Raw genomic sequence first — 16,187 nt, 5'->3', positions numbered from 1 at the left:
TAAGTTGACATTTTCATGTTCTATTCTGATTTATTAAAATTAGTCCCTGTGCCCAGGCCTGGTACGCTAGTGTGGGTTTACCTTCCTCCTTCTCTTAGTCGACATCCAGAGAGAGGCTGTTAGAAAGGTGTATTGTGGTTTTGGACTCAAAGATGGTTTCAGAAAAATGCCCTGTTCCTTGCTCACAGCGCTGCTGGCCCTGGTCTTTATGCATTGTGCATGGTGGAGGTTTGTATTACAATAAACAAGAAAAATGTTTCTTTCAAATATCTATTGATATGATCTGGAAAACGGCATTTATTTATGGTATTTCTGTAAAACCAGTGACGAAGAAGCTTTCATCTGTAGAGGATGGGTCAAATTTCTTCATCTGCTTTTTTTTTTTTTTCTGATACAAAGTACAGTTTTTATATTTGTGGGACTTCCATACACATAGCAGGGGGGTTATAGACACAGGAAGTCTTTCTGTGACAGTGCTGTCTTTGTCTATAAGCCTAAAACCAAGACTGATGGTCATAGAAAACCATCCTCTTCAAGAGCATTTACAAGGGAACTCTTCAAGAGAAGAAGTGACATACAATGTTTAAACCCTCATTATAGTCACCCTGGTTTGTCCTGTTTTCCACATGGTCAGGTGCCTAGTTGTCATTTATTGGGTCCTCAGTATAAGACAGTAGGTTGTCTCTTCAATCCTCACAAGACCTCAGCAAGGTGGGTACTATCCCTCTTGCTGATGAGGAAGCTGCAGCTCATGGGAATGAGTAAATTTGTATAGCCAACAAGGGGGAAGGTCTTGAGCTAAATCCATGTCTTCCTAATTTCAAAATTTGGTCTTTTAACCTCAACCACCTGGAAATGAGTAGTGGCGACACTGATTTTTAAGATGTTTTTGATGCTGCCTGTGGGAGTGTCGCTCAGTTGGAAATTCGTTTAGATGAACTGACTTTCTTCCATTTAAGCATGCTACCAAAATATTTGGCTATTTAAAAAAACAAATGGCATGGTACGATAGTTATTTTTTCTCGCATGATGAAATAAATTCAGTAACAATGACGGAAAATGCCCTTGAAGGGATATTTTCGTTTGGTTACCTACATGTACCATTACAGTTCTATGTACAAGATGGTGGAAAGGCTTTAAGTCTGCATGCCCTTGGTAAATGTGTATCATATAACACTAAAAAAATTATGAATATAAAACGCTCAGAATTATTGGACCCCTATAATAGTTCTGATTTACAAACATTTTCCACAAGCAGATAAAGACATACCATTTGGTTTCTACTTTTAGTTTGTTAATTGAAGTCTTGCACTTTCTTGTCACCTTTCTGAACCAGGACAATAAATCTCCACAAATATCACAGGAAACCCTGTGCCAACACCACCCACTACAAAGGGTATAATGATCAGGACTAGCAATGCAAACTAGTCAAGGGGTCATGAGTCAGCTACACTACAAAGTGCTTCTGTTGACTGTATATCATACCTCCCTCACCATAATGTTCCAAGGAGTTTTGGCTAGCTACAAGGAGATGGCAAAATCATTCACAAAGAACAAACAGGCTACCACTAAAAAGAGGGAGAGGGAGAATAACATATCCACCCTGGGAACTGGGACCCAAACTGTGAGTATCCTTTTTTCTTCTTTCCTTCAGCTCCCTCTTCAATTAGAGAAATGACAAAACTGTAGGGGAAGACCTTTTCGAAGAACAAAGGTAATAAAAACATTTGGTTGACATACAGGTAAACGCCTGGGTTGGACACTTTGGAGAACCACCTAGGTAATGAGTTCTTTGGATCTACGGGAGGCTTTGAAGGCAGTTTAGAAAGTTGGCTTTTCAAGGAGTTTCTGAGACACCAGGGGTGATTTGGGGACCAAGTAAGAGAAAATCCATTATTTATGGGGGCAAGATACTCAGGTTTATTTCAAGGTTGCCAAGACAATTCATTTGGTGGAAAAGGAGCTATCTTTCAGGGAAGAATCCTCTAGAAGAATGAAGCTCCCCTCTTTATCTCTCACATGCGTCTTTGGAGAATCTGAACAAGGTGGGAAGGATTCAGGCAAGATACGAGAGTAACTACAAGCATCCTCTATGGCAGCTACCGCTAACTTTAATTCTACCTTTCTTCTGAGTCTTAACAGATCCAAACCAACAAGTATGCCTTCCAGTGAGGAGAATCTTTAGTAAATTGACTTTTAAAAATAGAAATGTTTTCCTTTACATCTTTCTCTGTATGAACTGAGATGTCACGTACAGGTAACACTCATCTTCTACCGTTCTATAATTTTATCTTTCCAATTTGAAGTTTTGCTACAGTCTGAGAATAGAGTAGAAAGACAGCCAATATACTGAAGAAGTATTAAAGGCAAACATGGAGTTAGTGAAAGGGACTGAAGGGTGGAATAAGAACTGTGGTCACAGATGAACAGACCCCTTTTCTTTACATATGCAGCACATGCACATACATCTGGGGTGATCTAAACCCCTTTTGGTTGCACACCCTGCAAATCATATACACACCCCTATTATTGCATCTATTATATTCATGTACTTGACTTAGTTGTTTGTTTCTCTCATTAGACCACAAACTGTCCTGGGAAGGGACCCTCTCTTAATCATCTTTGAACAACAGCTAGTGACACGCCTGTAGATGTTTAATAAACTTTTGTTGAATGGAAATAGTCCTGCATAAAAATTAGACAATTTTTGGGGTGCCTAGGTGGCTCAGTCAGTTGAGCGTCTGACTTCGGCTGAGGTCATCATCTCGTGGTTTGTGGGTTTGAGCCTGGCGTTGGGCTCTGTGTTGACAGCTCAGAGTCTGGAGCCTGTTTCAGATTCTGTGTTTCCCTCTCTCTCTGTCCCTCTCCTGCTTGTATTCTGTCTGTCTGTCTGTCTCTCTCTCAACAATAAATAAACATTAAAAGGGGTGCTTTGATGGCTCAGTTGGTTAAGCGTCCAACTTCGACTCAGGTCATTATCTCACAGTTCATGGGTTTGAGCCCGGCGTTAGGTTGTGTGCTGACAGCTCAGAGCCTGGAGCCTACTTCAGATTCTGTGTCTCCCTCTCTCTCTGCTCGTCCCCCATTCATGCTCTTTCTCTGTTTCTCAAAAATATATAAATGCTAAAATTTTTTTAAGTAAATAAACATTAAATAATTTCCTTAAATCAAAAATATTGACAATTTTTGACCCAGAAAGAAAGATTAGACTAAAATATTTATATATTCATCAAATATTTTTTGAGAACTGCTACACTTCTGTGTCTGAGACATCTTGCTCTGTTCTGGGAGTAGATACAAAAACGTAAGATACAATGAGAACAATTTCAACCTGGTGATAAAGACCCACAGTGAGGTGAATATTACAATATAGTGAGACAGGTATGGGATCTCAGAGGGGTCAGTTCACTTATCTTCTTGGTATGACTTGGTAGGGGCATGCTGGTGGTAGGGGGAGAGAGTGAGAAAGTCAGGGATGATTTAGTAGAGAAAATGATAAAGATGTGAGGTGGTTACCCAGGAACATATACATGAAATATTAAAATCTTACTGGGTGGCAAAATAGTATTAACTGCCAAAATAATTAAAATGTACACAGACTTTGACCCAGAAATTCTCCTATGACGATAGTCCTAAAGGGCATTACCAGAGACCTGACCAAAGATTTGGTTAGAATTTTATTTACAGCATTAATTGAGATGGAAGAAATATCTGAAATACTTCTAAAAGGAGTGTTTAAGAAAAAATTATTCATATGGTGAAAATTATGTAGCTAATAATAATCATGGGGTTTTCCACTGATTTAAAGGATCCTCTGGATATTCTGCTGATATAAAAAGTAGATGTACTGGGGCACCTGGGTGGTTCAGTCCATTAAGCGTCCAACTTGATTTTGGCTGGGGTCATGATCTTGGGTCATGGTCTCATGGCTTCATGGGTTCGAGCCCTTCTTTGGGCTCTGTGTTGAAAACGCCAAGTCTGCTTAGGATTCTCTTCCTCCTCTCTGTCTGCCCCTCCCTTGTTTGTATGCACTCACTCTCTCTTTCTCTCTCCCTCTCTCTCAAAATAAATATTTAAAAAGTAAATGTAAAAGTAAGTGTACTAACTGTGCATGTAAGGTGATCCAATTTTTTTTTAAATTTTTTTTTTTCAACGTTTATTTATTTTTGGGACAGAGAGAGACAGAGCATGAACGGGGGAGGGGCAGAGAGAGAGGGAGACACAGAATCGGAAACAGGCTCCAGGCTCTGAGCCATCAGCCCAGAGCCCGACGCGGGGCTCGAACTCACGGACCGCGAGATCGTGACCTGGCTGAAGTCGGACGCCCAACCGACTGCGCCACCCAGGCGCCCCAAGGTGATCCAATTTTTGTAAATGACATGCCAATGCCATGAATATATTATTTTTAAGGAAAGAGTAGAACGCATAGAGAGAATGTATCACTATTTGGGAAACCACAAATACACTCTGCTCCAGACATCCCTGCTTCCAATGCAGCTGCTATCCTGGCCATGCTCAGTCCTGGTCTCCTGCATCCACCACCCCTCAAAGCTTCCTTTTTCCCCAAGGTGGGAAGCAGCAACAGGAGCAGTATGCTGCTACTCCTTCTCCTCCTCCTCCCCGCCCCCCTTCCTCTCCTCCCTTGCCTTCTCTACCTACCCCCTCCCTGTCCCCTGGTGAGCGCACAAGGCCTCGACCAGCTGCTGCCTGCTGGTCAACTCCAAGAAGGTCCCTCCAAGTTCCTGGTGCAGCTCGAGGAGGAGCCTCTGAGGCAGACCCAGAATAAGGCGCTGGGGAGACCCGGCTTCAGTGGCTGCAGCACCACCATGTAGCACACTTGGACCTCAAGCCCTTCACATGTGGCTCCTTTGGCAAGCACTTCAAGAGCTCCAGCCACCTGTCATGTAATCACACCACAAACTGTGCCAGGGGTGGCTGGCTACACGTACGTCCCCCAGAAGCATGTGTGGCTTCCAGGACAACTTGAGCCTGGCGCAGCACATGTGCTTCCACAAAGTTTGAGATCTGGCCTGCTCTGCTCCTCCCTGGACCACCATGTTTGTCTCACACAAATTTACCGGCTTTGCAGAGGTTACCTGCTTCCCCTGGGTAACCCAGGTACCCATCTACATGATGAGAAAGGCATCATTCCTTCCTTCCCCCTGCTTCTTACTATGCTACACGGACAAAGTTGCTGCCCTCTGGGGACCTGCTGAATGGGCGCCCGTGGAATGCAAGTAGAGAACAACAGAATCCTGGCCTGGGAGCCAGTTAGAACCGTGTTCTGGTCCAGCCTCAACGTGGGAGCCTTTGCAAGCAGCAAAACCTTGGTTTCCTGCGCTCCCAAGTGGTGAAACATGGTTTTGTGGGTAAAAGAAATGACAAAAGAGCAGGGGCACTGCCTGGTTCATGTTTGTAACTCCCTCTTCCACCCAGTACCCTCACCCTTTGTTCAATAAACATTCTGCATTTGGAAACAAAAACAAAAAAAAAAACATACAAACAAACAATTCTGCTGGAATTGGGGGGAGACAGAACTGAAGGTAAGGTTGAATGGGGCCTGCCTGTGAGGGGATCTTCCACAACATGCTTGAAGATGTTGGAGAAAGACCAAAGCGGCCCGAAAATCAGAAGTTTGTCTCAGAAGGGCTCATCTTCCTAAAGGTCTTGAGGTAAGAATTCAAGGTGTAGTTGGGATAAAGCTGCCAGATAAACACAGAACATCTAGTTACATCAGAATTTCAGGTAAATAATGAATACTATTTTAGGATAAATATCTCTGTTTATCTCAAATTTCAATTTAACTGGGCATCTGTATATCTACTGGCTAAATATGGCAACCTTAAATTGGGGGTGAATTCAGAGAGCTTTAGGGGCTAGAGTTTGAGAGAAATCTGCGGGGTACAGGCCTTGGCATCTACTGAGACTGAGGGGATAAGAGCATGGTGGTGAGGTGGGGGGCATTTGAGCAGTGTGGAAAAATTGTAGAAATCTACTGGTCAGTGTCCAGAGCCTGATGAGGTGACGATCATTGATGATCACTGGTGTCTGCGGACACCAATCTGTCCGGTGACTGATTATCTGGCACAGCTAAGCAGTTGATGAACAGCTTTGAGGGCAGTCATAGGGGATAAACTTTTCTACTGACATCTGATTGGCTGTTTGGTTTCTACTTTTTTTTTTTTTTTTTAATGTTAGTGACTGTGTTGGGAAACTAAAGGTCTGGTTCTTTTCATGGTCCTTCTCAGATTTTTGCAAGCTGGTGACCTTCTGAAAAAATTGAGAAAATTGCTGTTGAAATAAGCAGGAAGAAGAAAAAACTGATCATCCATTTTTAGATGTGTTTACAGGCTGTATGACTCAGTGCTGCTTCTGTTAAGAGCAAGTATGTGGTCTTTTTTGGTACTGAGATGCAAACAGAGGAGGCTTGTGGTCTATGCTACTTTCCGTGAATGATAAAGTACTGAACCAGAGAAGGTCTAACTGTACATTCAAAGTGCTTTGCTTATGGAGTCCTCTCTTCTCAGCCCGCTTTGGCCAGCCTCTTTAGATTCTGTTAGGAATATCTCACTTGTTCAATACTCTACTTATTCAAATATTACACCTTGGACTTCTTTGCAGCTGGCTGAGAAAAGGACAAATGTATTTGGTTTACAGGAATTCAGGTCAAATAAGCAAATGTTTCTTTGCTGGCTTGTATTTGGTGGACCATCCCAAGTCGTCCAACCACTGGCATTTCTAGCAACAAAGACAATTCTCTCTCCATAAGCTTTATTTCTATAAATAAGTGCTCTGGGTTTAATGGGAACAGATCCAACAAGAAATAATAGTATGATTCTAAAGGGGAAAAGCAGAATTGAGGGCTTTGCCATTTAAGGAAGCTAACAAAACATTTCAGCATTTACTAAAGTATTTTAGCAAGGCAGAATTTGGCTCAATTTGTGTCACAGTCACATCATGAATCAGAGAATGATTTCATTGATTTACCCTACTCTTTAGTCTTTTAATGCCTCCATTGATTAGGCAACTGAGATTGCTATGTGGGAGGAGTATCATGACAGTACAAATGAATGTTCTTTTAAAGTATAATTAAAAAACACCTCTTGAAGAATTTTTGTATATCAAGAACATTAAAAGTCTTTTAATCACTAATTCTCATCTCTGGTTTACTCTTCCCATCCATGTTCACCTGGGTGGATTGAAGGTGGTCCTACAGGTCATGAACAATTTTGAAATCAGTGGGGTCACCTGGGATCAAACAGGGACCAACACCAATTTTTGAGAGGTCATGGGGAACCTCATAAGAAGGATTCGGGGGGATACTTGATTCCATATAAGGCTCTGGACACTTAGAAAGTAAGCCCTTGGGAAGGGCATGCCCAAGAATATACCATGGAAATAGCCTGGGACTTTAGAACAGGGTACACTCTAGGTTCCTATCTCACTTACTCTATGGAGTTCATTATTTATCTTCTTAGATTTTGAATTTCCTTATTTGTAAAATGATGATAAAACCATTTAGAGTAATTTACTTGATAAAGTTATTATAAAGAATTAAAAGAGATAGTGTGTATAAAAAGGCTTAGCAGGATACCTGATACATAGAAGTTGCTTAATAAATAACTGTTCCATTTCCCTGAAGAGAAGGAGGATATGGAGGCGAAGTGGGGAAAATGAAGGTTTTCCATCAATCTGCATGCTTGAAGGTGGAATTCATACTGCTGGCTTTTCTACTGTTTTTTAATGTTTATTAATTTGAGAGAGAGAGAGAGAGAGAGAGAGAGAGAGAGAGAGAGACCATGAGCAGGGGGGAGGCAAAGAGAGAAGAAAAGAGAGAGAATCCCAAGCAGGCTCTGTGCTGTCAGCACAGAGTCCAATGCAGGGCTCGAACTCATGAACTGTGAGATCATGACCTGAGCAGAAATCAAGAGTTGGATGCTCAATCAACTGAGCCACTCAGGTGCCCTGCTACTGGCTTTTTTAAAGCTCAAGGGAGAAACTTGCTCTAAAGGTATCCAGGGAGACATGAGATGTATCAAAATACAGTCTCAAGAGTAATGCACTTGACTGGTGGTTAGAGGTAAAAACTTCAGACAGATTGACAGACTCTTAAACCCATTCTGCTACTTTCCAACTGTATGCCTGTTCTGTGTCCCTTTGGGTAAGCTGGCTGGTTTCTCTGTATGTAAAGTACTAATAATGAAACCTATGCCTCACAAGGTGCAAGAGACCGCTGATTTGCTTGACCAACCCAGGTCTTTCCTTCTCTGAGACTTGATTCCCTTCTCTCAAGGAAGGGCTCTTATGGCCATGCTTATTCCACATGAGAATGTTCCCTTGCTTACCACAGAGGAAGAGACCACCAGCTGGCACTTAGGATGACCCAACCCACTGGCTAGGCAGATATAATCAGCTTTTCTCTCCTGGGGGCGAGATGAAGGACATGAGGAAAGAATGTGCCTAACATGGTGCCCAGGGCGTAATGAGCATGCAGTAGTGTTTAAGCCCCAAGTAAAGGCAACTTCCTGGCATCTACTCTTTAACTTAAAAATTTCGGTCTACAGTAACTATAATGTGGGTAGTTGGGACAAGCCTAATGGGCACTGCAGGAGGGAATTTTCCTCAGGGTTTGGAGTGACAGCTCAAACCAAGACAAGTATGACATTCCTGTCTTTATATCCCCTTCATTGCCGAGACATATCTGAATGAAGCATGTATTTATTCAACAGGTTTTTTTTTTTTTTTTTTTTTTTTTTTTTTTTTTTTCTGGAAAAGCCTAACAATTCTCATGCCAGAAATTTTAATGTCATGGTCTGAGTGTAGGTAGACTCAGATGTAGGACTGCTTATTTTTAACAAATCCAATTGGGAACCAGCAGAGGTGAAATACCACTTCTAACCACGCCTCTTTCTCATATGCACCTCTGAGCCTACAGCATTAGCCTCAGGAACGGCTGTTTCCTTACCCTGTTCTCAAAGGGTTCAGCTCATTAAATGCAGCAAAACTTACTCGGCAAGGATTACATCTCATTTTTCTCATTAAACTAGAACAGGCACCACGGTAAAGAAAAGATAGGGGGTTTTAGCTCCTACAATTTTAAGCATCCAAGAAAGGAAATGGTCTCTTTAATAAACAATAAACACACAAAGAAATCCTTTCCTATTTTGGTATTAATCTCAACTATCAACCCATATGGTGAAGACAGAATTTTTACCCATTGATGCACTTTTCATCTCTCACAGTATTTATTTTCTTTTTTTTTCAACTTCTTATATCATGGAAATGATACTTCGGTTTTTCTCTTGCATACAAAGCTCAAGGTCAGTTTGATTTGTTTTTCTTTTATAATTTTCATCCTGATTGAATTTTCTCAGCTGAATGTACAAATGATGTTTTTCTTTTTAATGACAGAAAATTTGCCAGCCCACCCACCCTCCTTCTTCCTCCTCTCTCTCTCTCTGTCTCTGTCTCTGTCTCTCTCTCAAAACAGAAAGGTTTCTAGAATCACACAGTGGTGTGGTTAATAAGGACTCAGGGCAAAATACCTTCCTCCAGTGCTATGCACTATGCAGTAGAGTCAGTTAGGCAGAGCACGGCAGCCCCTACAAACACTTTCCCTTGATTTACATATATGTGTATGTATGTGTGTATGAACGTATATGTATATGTACAGAAGTGTGTGTGTGTGTGTGTGTGTGTGTGTGTGTGTGTATGCGTGCATACGTGCATAAACTGTAAGCAGCAAGGTGTAATCCAGGTTTGTTTTCAAAAGGAGCAACCAGTACAAATGCACAGTTAGGTATGACAAAAGATACATAATTAGACAGATTGGATTTAAAAATTACATAAAGTCTCAATGGAGCCACTGAGTAAAAAACTGAATGAAATGTTGTGATTGCTGCTCTGGCATCTAGGAAGACAAGAATATGTGGATAGTGTGGGCAAATAAAAAGCAGTTACTGAGAGTTATGGAGTGTAGCTGGCATTTCATGAAACTTGAAGGAATAAAATGTTGTTTGTGGCTAAAGGGGAACTCCCTTAGAGATATGTCTAAAACAAAAGATTTGGTAAATACAATATTGGAATTATATTTTGGGGGGAAAAGGGCAGTAGAGAAATTTACATAATAGTAACTTTTCAGTAGTCATAAAAATTCCTAGAGAATTGTAAACCCAAGAGGATACATGATAGACTACTATTTCCCCTGTAAAAGTGGACCTTTCCAGACAAGGCAGGTGTATTCTGGAGAAGATAACAAGCAAACTCTACAGTTACAGAATTTTTCACTAAGAATACTCAAACCAATGACTAAATATTGAAGATAAGCCCCCTCATAGGATTAAGAAGCTGGAACTAAATTAACACTTTTTCCTATTTGCAAATAATCTTATTTGCAAATTTGTCTCAAGGCAACCGAATGAAAAATAGATATTCTTCTCTCTCGACAATCTCCCCGAAATAAACGCAACAAAAAAGCAATTGTCTGAGTGAGTCTCATTTCTTAAAGAAAACATCCTGGATTAATTGATAAAAGCACCTATTAGTCCCCATGACACCAATGCTTATGGCATTTGGGGCTTGTCTCTCAGTGTGAAATTTAATATATATATATATATATATATATATATATATATATATATATATATATATATCCATAAAATCCTTGCTAATAATAACTTCTCATCTGTTAATACTGCCTAACCATTAAAATCTCTGTTAACAATCTCATGTTTGGTTTGCTAAACCTTACAAAAAATGTTTTCAACACTTCAAGCTTGCAAAACACTTGCCAGAGAAAGTGGCAAGTACAAAGATGAACAAAGAGTCCCCTCCCTCAAACATACAGTCATGTGAGAGAAACAGAAATATATACAAATTAAACAGGAAAATAAACATGGTGTTTTGTTGGCAACTTTGCCATGTAGTAGATGGCTGTGCATCAGGATGTTTCTTTTCCTTTGATGATAAAGAAAATTATCCTGAAGAAATTGGTTCTCCCTGTGTTACCATTTAAAGTGTGTTTTGCTTGAATTGTTTAAAAGGGAAATTGTTTTAGGTCACAGGTATGTTTTTGCAACTGTGATGATGCTATTATAATAAAGTATGACATAATGTTACTCAACTGATGATCAAACAACTTTGGTTCCTGTACCCTTATGGACATGGTAGATGGCAGCAACTCCTGACTGGAAATCAAATGTAGATTCTTAATGGTGGAAAAAAAAAAATCTATGTAATCTGATGAAGACAAACAGCTACCAAATAGATTCCCACATTTGAAAAACCTTTAAAGTCTTCTCAGTAACTATCTATAAAGTTATCAGATCGCAAATGTCCTATTTGGAGAAGACACCTCCCTCCATTCATTTACATATAGGAAAGCTTTTTGAAGTTGTATGTTCACTAAGGGTATAGTGACTGAGATAATCTAAGGGGAATGAAAGTTGGCAGAACAGATATGATAATAATGTGGGGCTAGCTTTTGCTTCTCAGTCTAGAACTCTTTTTGAGAGAGAAGGCTGTCTCACAGACTCTAAAAACTTTCGAAAATGCCAGAGAGGGCAGGTGGGTTCAGTATAATTTTTCCTAGGTTAAAAGAAAGCTCTTTATCCTCCAGCTGGTAATTCTAGTACAACCCTGACACAAAGAAAGATATTTGCTGTTGTTCAGTGAATGTTCATTGAATTAAGGTACTTTATGCACTTTTCCAGGCCAACAACCATCAATCATTCCTTCCTTCCAATGACAGACTACAGAGAAATGTCTTAAATAAAATACATTCGTTCGGTCTGATCATAAATAATTTCATGATATTATGTCTAAATTCGAGATTAAGACATAAAAACAAATAAGGAGAGCAAAAGAAATACTCGTTTGAAATAATCCATTTATAATTAAAAATCATAGCTCATTCTTTGGTGGGCTCTTGATTTTAGTTCCTACCAAGACAAGTCATGTTAGAAATAGGTGATACTTTTTATTCTGTTAGGACCAAAGAATTGTTAGTTTTGAACTGATTAAAACTCTCATCCAAACGTGAGTATTTATAAACAGAATTTCTAGTTTGTAAAAATGAATCGATGTTGACCTTGTCAGAGCGACTCGGAATAAGAACAAAAACACATACGAATAAGAAAGTAGAAACTTACTGTATCACGTTGCCTGTTATCTTTCCCTGATATTATCAAGAAGTAGTTCCATGTCAATAGTAACAACAAAACCAGTGGTATCATGTAGAGCTCAAAGTTCCAGACAACAAAGAGGAAGAGCTGGAGGAGAAGGAGAGAAAAAAAGATGAGTCAACTCAGACTTTCATTAAATGGACTCTCTTATCCATATTCCACTTTAAAACCATAAAACTAAATGCTTCAGAATGGAAAGATGTATCCTGAAAACAAAGACTTGAGAATTTGTTAGGCATTTTTCTAAAAGCACAACTGACCCCTGGAAACTTACTGTTAAGATTTTTACTTTAATTTCTATGAAGGAAAACTGTTATCATTACACTGTCAATGAGGCGATTTTAATTTTTCTCCCCTAGTGAAATTATTGTTAGGTTGGACAAAATACAGTTAAAAAAAAAAGGCTGCCCAATGAGCTTCACTACATTGTCAGATACAGCCTCTATCTGCCTTGATGATAAATAATGAATCACTATTTAATATCATGGACTTTTAAAAAAAGTCTCACAATGCAACACGCTTCATAGGCAGATGAAAATACCAAGTCCGCACCCGAGAGCAAAGATCTCACATTATGAATAAAAGCACTGCTACCAAGAAGTGTAAAATAACCAGCACTGTGTACCAAGTGTGACTCGCCCTACCCACCCCACCACTCCCCACCCCCCAAGTCTTGTAATCCTGAAGAGATCATCTGAATTCTCTGGGTCTGTGGCTCTGGCTACCAAATAAGGCAACATTAAGTCAGATGATTTAGTGAAGGGAGTGAAGAGCTGGATTCTATTCCTAATGCTGACTAGTCCCATAACTTTTGGCACCACATGCATCCTCCTTTCAGGTTTTGCCCCTGTAAAATGGAGGTGATAAGAGTATTCATCCGAGAGGCTGTGACAATTACACAGTTGAGACGTGGTAAGAAGTTAACACACTGCTTGGTACCCAATAAGCTCTCAAACCCATTTGTATTATTGTGTAAATGTTTAGCAATACCTTCTGAAACTCAGAAAGTCAATTATGGTCGACTAAAGTCCTCAGGTAGTACTTATTCTGTTACTGAGAAGTGGAAAGTCATCCTCCTGCTAAGGTTTAGTGGAACCATGGTATAAGTGGAGATTTGAGCCAGCTGGTTGGGGTAATACAGACATCTTGCATTCGACAGGCCAGAAGGGTTAGGAGCAATGCCCTAAGAACATTCCTGCCAGGCATGGCAGCATGGACCATTTGCAGCCTTCTCAATAAACCTCAGCCAAGCATACAGCTTATTAAGATGGCAGAGAAAATGAACTTGTGTGGAGTGGTAGAGAACACCCTGTTTTTAATGTTTATTCATTTATTTTGAGAAAGAGAGAGAGAACGAGTGGGGGAGGGGTAGAGAGAGAGGGAGAGAGAATCTCAAGTAGTCTCTGCACTGTCAGCAAAGACTCATGGGGCTGAATCCCACAAACCTTGCGATCACGATCTGAGCAGAAATCAAGAGTCGGATGCTTAATAGACTGAGCCACCCAGGTGCCCCAAAGTGTTTTCATTTCTAAACACAGGACTATAGACCTTATAACCTTTAACATCCCTTTCCTAATATTTAAAATGACTTCATGACATTGTGCCATCTATTTTTTATGTGACATTAAATCCTGAAAATTATATATTTTACTAAATAATTGGATATTTATAACCCACACCAATAAATAATGATTTAGTAACCCAAGAAATTAATTTTAGACAGAATTACATGGTAACTATAGATTCAAGTTCATGAATAAGAAAAATCTCAAATATATCAATGCATGAGACATAAGCCTTATCTTTTCTTTCATGAGAGAAGTAGAAGGATCTCCAGAAAAAGCAAATATTTCTATTTAAGTTTTGAAACTTATGCAATATATGTAAAGATGATACAAATTATAATTGATGGCTTTGATTATTCTATTAAAATAGGTTTTCAAAAGATAATTCTTTATTCAGGAAATGAATTAAGGCAAATTTGATAGACATGAACACATGTAAAAGGGAAAATAATTTTTGGCTGGGATCCATATTAATTATTTACACATTTATTAGTAAAATTTAGGCTGTTACCAGAAAATATGCTCTTTAAGGATAAGGACTTTTTCTTTTTATTCACTGTTCTATCCCCAGAGCATAGAACAGTGCTTGGGCACAGTAGGTGTTCAATAAATATATATTTGCTGAATATATGAATAAATGGGCATTAGGTTCCCAAGTCTTTTAACAGAAGTCTACCTAATTATTGTTTAGTAAAAGTAGTATACAGCCACTATATAGCATCAAGTAACTTCATGAAAATGTATTCAGAATTACAACCTGGGGGGCACCTGGGTGGGTCAGTCCGTTAAGCATCCGACTTTGGCTCAGGATATGCTCTCACAGTTGGTGGGTTTGAGCTCCACGTGGGCCTCTGTGCTGACAGCTCAGAGCCTGGAGCCTGCTTCAGATTCTGTGTCTCTCTCTCTGTCTCTGCCCCTCCCCCACTTGTACTCTTTCTCTTTCAAAAATAAACGTTACAAATAATTAAAAGAAAAAAGAATTATAACCTAGGATGCCACTAACTAGTTTCTCTCTGAGGCACATAAAGATTCTCTATCCATTCTGGCTATGCAGTCATAAACTTGACTTGGTGTGTTTTGGCCTCAGGGATGGGACTCAGATGATTCCACAGTTAACAGCACCAACTCTGATTATTTTAAATCTATTAAATGCATATATTCCATCTTGTAATGTCCACTCACTGGTGTTAGAGTTCTGATAGGTCACCCAGAATAATGTTACGTGGGACGCCTATGTCTCAGTGTTAGCTGGAGGACAGGTATTGCATAGAATAAGCTTTCTAGATGATAACTAAGTAATCAAGACACGTATCATACCTTTTTCTTCCCTAGATTCAATGTCACTAGTTACTTAAAGCACCAGTCACAAGGTATGGTTCACTGGGCACATCTCCATTGTGGGCATAGTCCTCTCACCACATCCAAATCCATACAGCAAAAGCTTTCTTAAAATACAGCACTCAGGGGGTGCCTGGGTGGCTCAGTGGGTTAAATGTCTGACTTTGGTCCAGGTCATGATCTCACAATTTGCGAATTCAAGGCCCGCATCAGGCTCTCTGCTGACAGCATGGAGCCAGCTTCAGATCCTCTGTCTCCCTCTCTCTCTGCCCCTCCCCTGCTTGTGCTCTCTCTCCCTCAAAATTAAATAAACATTTAAAAAAATACAGTACTCAGAACTGTACATGCCTAATTAATACCTATGGTATTTACATGCCCTACCAACATGGGCACCAGAACATAGGATGGGGAAAGATATAGAAGAGAAAAAAAATAAAGTAGAATTTCATAAGTTTTATGGATCTTGGCAGTAGAAAAATAATCTTCTCTATTTTGCGTTAAGAATCTAATAGTTGGATGATTAGGTAAATCATCTGCTGTTGACAGTATCTTTTTGTTAAAAAATAACAAGGGAGCTCTGAATAAACTCTACATACAAAAGCATTCTTTTTTTCTTTCTCAGTATCTAACTGGAGATTTCAAAAGGTCAAAGACAAAAAGAACATAAATACAGATTAACAATAAGAGGTACTTATTGAATATTTCCTATGTGCTATGTAATAGTGCTCAAAATTAGGATACGACATCGTTTCTGGATTCAGATTGCTAGGAATCACTAAGAAAAAAAAAGCAACCAGTCACTATAATATTAGTGATCATTATAATACTTGTTAGCTGGAGAGCATCCTCTAATTAAGAGAGGCCTCAAGGGAGGAAAAGTGCCTTTTAGCTTCTTGTTTCCACACTCAAGCTTCGTCTCCCTGGGGCCTATCTGCACCGAGATTGATCCTCTCCTCTTTTCCTACAGAAAGCCAAGGTAACACTCAAGACCAGGTCCTCAGTGTCCTACTAGGGCAGTACAAGAAAAATGGCTGGGAAACCTCAGGAAAGCCAAGACCATACAGGATCTATCCTTGGTCCTGACTCCACTTATTCCTAAATT

General features: G+C 39.7%; 1 protein-coding gene across 14 annotated transcripts in view; it reads right to left on the bottom strand.

The window, feature by feature from the left end:
- The window catches only part of MCTP1 (multiple C2 and transmembrane domain containing 1), a 542,541-nt gene that overhangs the window by 83,498 nt on the left and 442,856 nt on the right, over nt 1-16,187 (bottom strand). For 10 of the 14 annotated variants that reach the window (XR_015254973.1, XM_086717790.1, XM_086717754.1 and 7 more), the window contains one exon: nt 12,150-12,269. The exons of the other annotated variants lie outside the window; for them this stretch is intronic. Coding sequence is in view for 9 of the 10 variants with exons in the window: in XM_086717790.1 (XP_086573916.1) it covers nt 12,150-12,269 (120 nt within the window). In the remaining variant the exon portion in view is untranslated. The remainder of the gene's footprint in view (nt 1-12,149; nt 12,270-16,187) is intronic. 14 annotated transcript variants of the gene reach the window in all.

This window comes from Puma concolor, chromosome A1, assembly GCF_028749965.1.
Source record: "Puma concolor isolate L17-30 chromosome A1, mPumCon1.1.hap2, whole genome shotgun sequence".
NCBI lineage: Eukaryota > Metazoa > Chordata > Mammalia > Carnivora > Felidae > Puma > Puma concolor.
The sequence above is the reverse complement of the archived record's forward strand: the minus strand, read 5'-3'. Positions and strand labels throughout refer to the sequence as shown.